The following is a 6,363-nucleotide window of genomic DNA, read 5'->3' as shown; positions in this document are numbered from 1 at the left end:
AAAGTATTCAGACCACTTGACTTTTTCCACATTTGGTTACGTTACAGCCTTATTCTAAAATAGATTAAATTAAATGTTTTCCTCATCAATCTACACACAATACCCCATAATGACAAAGCGAAAACAGGTTTTTATACATTTTTGCAAATTTATAAAAAATTAAAAACAGAAATACCTTATTTACATAAGTATTCAGCCCCTTTGCTATGAGACTCGAAATTGAGCTCAGGTGCATCCTGTTTCCATTGATCATCCTTGAGATGTTTCTACAACTTGATTGGAGTCCACCTGTGGTAAATTCAATTGATTGGACATGAATTGAAAAGGCACACACCTGTCTATATAAGGTCCCACAGTTGACAGTGAATGTCAGAGAAAATACCAAGCCATGCCACATGATTGTGTCGAGGCACAGATCTGGGGAAGGGTACTAAAACATTTCTGCAGCATTGAAGGTCCCCAAGAACACAGTGGCCTCCATCATTCTTAAATGGAAGAAGTTTGGAACCACCAAGACTCTTCCTAGAGCTGGCTTCCTGGCCAAACTGAGCAATCGGGGGAGAAGGGCCTTGGTCAGGGAGGTGACACTCTGACAGAGCTCCAGAGTTCCTCTGTAGAGATGGGAGAACCTTCCAGAAGGACAACCATCTCTGCAGCACTCCACCAATCAGGCCTTTTTGGTAGAGTGGCCAGGCGGAAGCCACTCCCTCAGTAAAAGGCACATGACAGCCCGCTTGGAGTTTGCCAAAAGGCACCTAAAGGACTCTCAGAACATGAGAAACAAGATTCTCTGGTCTGATGAAAACAAGAGTAAAGTCTTTGGCCTGAATGCCAAGCGTCACGTCTGGAGGAAACCTTGCACCATCCCTACGGTGAAGCATGGTGTGGCAGCATCATGCTGTGGGGATGCTTTTCAGTGGCAGGGACTGGGAGACTAGTCAGGATCGAGGGAAAGATGAATGGAGCAAAGTACAGAGAGATCCTTCATGAAAACCTGCTCCAGAGCGCTCAGGACCTCAGACTGGGGCGAAGGTTCACCTTCCAACAGAACAATGACCCTAAGCACACAGCCAAAACAACGCAGGAGTGGCTTCGGGACAAGTCTCTGAATGTCCTTGAGTGGCCCAGCCAGAGCCTGGACTTGAACCCGATCGAACATCTCTGGAGAGACCTGAAAATATGACGCTCCCCATCCAACCTGACAGAGCTTGAGAGGATAATGAGAGAAACTCCCCAAATACAGGTGTGCTAAGCTTGTAGCATCATACCCAAGAAGACTCGAGGCTGTAATCGCTGCCAAAGCTGTTTCAGCTAAGTACTGAGTAAAGGGTTTGAATACTTAGGTAAATGTGTTATTTCCGTTTTTCTAAAAAACGGTTTTTGCTTTGGCATTATGGGCTATTGTGTGTAGATTGAGGGGAAAAAAACAATTTAATCCATTTTAGAATAAGACTGTAACGTATCAAAATGTGGAAAAAGTCAAGGTGTCTGAATACTTTCCGAATGCACTGTACATCTCCGCTTTTATTTGTTCACAAGTCAGTCTCTGCTCCTCTGCGAACTACTGTCTCCTCTGCTTCCAGGTTAAAGTGCCATAACAAATGTACCAAAGAAGCCCTTCCCTGCAGGATATCTTTTCTACCATGTAAGCCCTGGTCTATTCTTGCATACAAAATGACAAAAATGCACAGTGTAATTATCCTTTTCCCAATACATCCCAAGAATGTCAATGGAGGATTGAATAATTGTTCCCTTATATTTCAGTCCCGCAAATCCGCCGGGCAGAATCTGTACCGTCCGATATCAATAATCAAATTGACCGTACGGCAGAGTTACCAATCCAGTTTGGCACTTTACCTAAGGTGCTAACCAAAAAGGTAGAAAAAAGTGTTTTAGCATACATCTACATTTACGTCATTTAGCAGACGCTCTTATCCAGAGCGACTTACAAATTGGTGCATTCACCTTATAGCCAGTGGGATAACCACTTTACAATGTGTTTTTTATTTTTTTTTATTTTTTTGCGGGGGGGGGGGGGGGGGGGGGTTGGGGTTGGGGTTGGGGTAAGGGAGGGGTAGAAGGATGACTTTATCCTATCCCAGCATACATGTATGCATGTGTATTAATAGTAAAGTTACCATACATGGAACCTCTAATTTGTCCTGAACCTTAATTTATGAAACCTTTCTGTTGAAAACCCTCTTTCAGGACTACCCTCCCATGCTGAGCCAAATGGATTCCAGCAGTAACCCCTCCTCCACCACTTCCTCTACGCCCTCCTCGCCCACCCCCTTCCAGCAGAGCAACCCCCCCAGCGTCACCGCCACACCGCCCCCCAATCCCTCGCCCGGACCCCAGGGGCCCCGAGACAGCCGCTTCCACTTCCCAGGTCCTCACAATGACAGGCCCTTACAGGCCCAAGCACTCTCTAGATTCCTACTCTGTTCCTCTCACAACACTAAACTCCAAATCTACCCTAAGCCAGTAATAGCACACCTCTAATTATATTCAAATTCTTAAATCGCTCTTAATTTGCTCTTTTACCACTAATCATATAATATATCCTATTATAACATCTCCTTAACTGCTTGTGGCTTGTCTAGGCTTGTCTAACCCAATCATATCGCTCTCTCGTCTCCGTTTTCCTCTGCTGGTGGTTTCTCCTCTTGTCCTTTAGCTGGCTGTTATTTACAACCTAGACAACAGTTTTTCTTCCCTGGTGAGTTAACACCGCTCCTTCCCTGTGTGTCCTGTAGTCCCGCCCTACTCGTACAGTACCGGGCCCTTTTCATGTTCTCTCTCTCCCCATGCTGATGGAAGTGGCCTGAGTTGATGCTTTGCTTTTGTGGCTTACTATGACTCATGCTATGTTGTGGGAGGGTTCATGGGGGTGGGGGGGGGGGTCACCTTGGGCATGGCTGCAATGACATGTGTTGTCTTCTGCCACTAGCTTATGACAAGCTTTTAGCAGAGCCGTAATATTACATGCTGATAGCTTTGGCTTTTACAGTGCAGGCCTGCCCTCTGGGGGACAAAGAGGTGAACTGACTGACTGTGCTGCTTGGCGCTGTGTATGGTTTGACAGAGTTAGAGGCAGCTATCACAATTTAGAAGATATATGCTCTGAAGTGCAGTGAAGATAGATTGGCTTAGTCACATAATAGTTTTACTATGAATCAGATATTTGTGTTCCTTTGCTCAACATCCTCATTGTCCCACACACAGACACTTCCTCTTCAACTTTTCCTGTTGGACTACACTCTGAAGGATACCATGGCACTGGGTAAGAGGCAACAGCTTTTAATGACAAGGTCACTGTAGAGTCTGAGTAAAGACCATTTAAAATGCTGTGTTTTTTCACCCACATTGTCTACTGTAAGTCCACCATAGTTTCTGCTAGACAGGGTTAGGTTAAAGTTAGGAACCCCTGTTTATGGTGATGTTTGTCCCCACAGAGACACACAGCAACTGGCCCAATCAGAACCTCCATCTCAGGGACAGGAAGGAGGAGCGGTGAGTACCCAAAATCCCCAGCGGCAGGAATATAATAATAATAATAATAATAATAATAATAATAATAATAAATTACATTTGTAAAGCGCTTTTCATTATACAACAATAATCTCAAAGTGCATATAATTTAATAGAAAATAGATAAATAGTAAAAAAACATATGTACAGTGCATTTGGAAAGTATTCAGACCCCTTTGACTTTTTCCACATTTTGTTAAGTTACAGCCTTATTCTAAAATGGATTAAATAACAACATTTCCTCATCAATCTACACACAGTACCCCATAATGAGAAAGCGAAAACAGTTTTTGTAGAAATGTGTGCTAATTTATTAAAAATATAAAACAAAAAAGATGGCGTAGCAGTGCGGTCGCTTTTATTTCATCGTCCTGTGTAAATATCCCGTTTCTTGTTTTTTTTGTCTATTTTGTATATATTTCTCAATTTTTACTTTCATTCTTTAACTAAATATACTTTCCTGCAACCCGCCTCACCCAACGTGGAAAGGATTCTATTATTTCTTATAACTTTCATCAAGAACCGTAAGCTGAAACGAGTGTAGCCGCAATCTGAATGGCTACCTGCTATTAGTCACGTTAGCGTTTTCACCACTGTCCGTGGCCTACACTATCCACCAGCCAGCTCTAGCTCTAGCCTGGACAATTCGTCGGCCAGTCTGCACAGCGTGCTATCGACCCAGAGCTTATTGGACTTTCTGCTGGAATCACTGGACCCTAGCGCCGGATCATCACAACCAGCTAGCTAGCTGCAACCTGTTGTTGGCTGATTACCATTGCCCTATAGCAAGCACCAGTTAGCCTTGAGCTAGCCTCAGGCCCATCTCCCGGCTATCTACCTCTCTGTCAACCGGACGGGACCTCCTAGTGTTGACACAGCCCCGCCGATCCAACACGACTGGTTTGCCGACGAAATAGTCTGATGTGATTTCAACAGGCTTCCCGTTGCGACGACCACGAAGATCCATCTGCCAGCCCGGCCCGCTAGCACACGCAAACTACAACTGTGCTCCCTGCTAGCTGTGCTGAAGCACCAATTTGAACTGCTCTCGGACTCACATATTGCTGTTCACTGGACCTTATGATCACTCAGCTGCACAGCTGATGCCTGCTGGACTGTTCCTTTACACGGTACCCTGTCCTGTTTATTCTGTTTAGTCTTAGCCCAAACGTTATCGCTATTTCCAGTTGTGTCTTAGCTCTCTCTAATAACACCCGTGACTGCTTTATGCCTCTCTCCCATGTCAATTATGCCTTGCCTATTGCTGTTTGGGTTAGTTCTTATTATACAATGTCACTGTAGAACCCCTAGTCCCTCTCAAACTGCCTCATATAGTTCCTTTGTTCCACCCCCCATACACGCCGAGACCGGCTCAATCGATGCCTCCAATGACGCTATCTCTTTCATTGTTACCCAACGCTTAGGGTTACCTGAACTGTACTCATATCCTTCCATATCATTTTCTGTACATAATGCCCTGAATCTTTTCTACAACGCCCGGAGAACTGCCCCCTTTATTCTATGTACCCAACGCACTAGAAGACCAGTTCTTAAAGCCTTTAGTCGTATCCTTATTCTAGTCCTCCTCTGTTCCTCTGGTGATGTAGAGGCTAACCCAGGCCCTGCAGCCCCCAGTATCACTCCTACTCCCCAGGAGCTATCATTTGTTGACTTCTGTAACCGTAAAAGTCTTGGTTTTCTGCACTTAAATATCAGAAGCCTCCTTCCTAAGTTTGAGTTATTCACTGCGTTAGCACACTCCGCCAACCCTGATGTTCTAGCAGTGTCTGAATCCTGGCTTAGGAAGGCCACCAAAAATTCTGAAATTTCCATCCCCAACTATAACATTTTCCGTCTAGATAGAACTGCCAAAGGGGGTGGAGTTGAAATCTACTGTAGAGATAGCCTGCAGAGCTCCATCATACTATCCAGGTCTGTGCCCAAACAGTTTGAGCTTCTACTTCTAAAAATCCACCTTTCCAGAAATAAATCTCTCACTGTTGCCGCTTGCTACAGACCCCCCTCAGCCCCCAGCTGTGCCCTGGACACCATATGTGAATTGATTGCCCCCCATCTATCCTCAGAGTTCGTACTGCTTGGTGACCTAAATTGGGATATGCTTAACACCCCGGCCATCCTACAATCTAAACTAGATGCCCTCAATCTCACACAAATTATCAACGAACCTACCAGGTATAACCCTAAATCCGTAAACATGGGTACCCTCATAGATATCATCCTGACTAACTTACCCTCTAAATACACCTCCACTGTCTTCAACCAGGATCTCAGCGATCACTGCCTTATTGCCTGCGTCCGTAACGGGTCCGCGGTCAAACGACCACCCCTCATCACTGTCAAACGCTCCCAAAAACACTTCAGCGAGCAGGCCTTCCTAATTGACCTGGCCCAGGTATCCTGGATGGATATAGATCTCATTCCGTCAGTAGAGGATGCCTGGTTGTTCTTTAAAAGTAATTTCCTCTCAATCTTAAATAGACATGCCCCATTCAAAAAATACAGAACTAAGAACAGATATAGCCCCTGGTTCTCCTCAGACTTGACTGCCCTTGACCAGCACAAAAACATCCTGTGGCGTACTGCACTAGCATCAAATAGCCCCCGCGATATGCAACTTTTCAGGGAAGTTAGGAACCAATATACACAAGCAGTTAGGAAAGCAAAGGCTAACTTTTTCAAACAGAAATTTGCATCCTGTAGCACTAACTCCAAAAAGTTTTGGGACACTGTAAAGTCCATGAGGAATAAGAGCACTTCCTCCCAGCTGCCCACTGCACTGAGGCTAGGAAACACTATCACCACCGATAAATC

At 44.9% G+C, this 6,363-nt stretch overlaps 1 protein-coding gene across 1 annotated transcript in view; it reads left to right on the top strand.

Moving 5' to 3' along the window:
• Window positions 1-6,363, top strand: part of LOC311101976 (kinase suppressor of Ras 1-like) — a 43,461-nt gene that overhangs the window by 25,548 nt on the left and 11,550 nt on the right. Inside the window, exons 5-9 of the mRNA XM_084143201.1 lie at window positions 1,584-1,645; window positions 1,765-1,877; window positions 2,209-2,389; window positions 3,226-3,283; window positions 3,456-3,513. Of these exons, the coding sequence (XP_083999327.1) occupies window positions 1,584-1,645; window positions 1,765-1,877; window positions 2,209-2,389; window positions 3,226-3,283; window positions 3,456-3,513 (472 nt within the window). The remainder of the gene's footprint in view (window positions 1-1,583; window positions 1,646-1,764; window positions 1,878-2,208; window positions 2,390-3,225; window positions 3,284-3,455; window positions 3,514-6,363) is intronic.

The sequence above is a fragment of the Coregonus lavaretus genome, assembly GCF_964263955.1.
Source record: "Coregonus lavaretus genome assembly, chromosome: 26".
Taxonomy (NCBI): Eukaryota; Metazoa; Chordata; class Actinopteri; order Salmoniformes; family Salmonidae; genus Coregonus; species Coregonus lavaretus.
The sequence above is the reverse complement of the archived record's forward strand: the minus strand, read 5'-3'. Positions and strand labels throughout refer to the sequence as shown.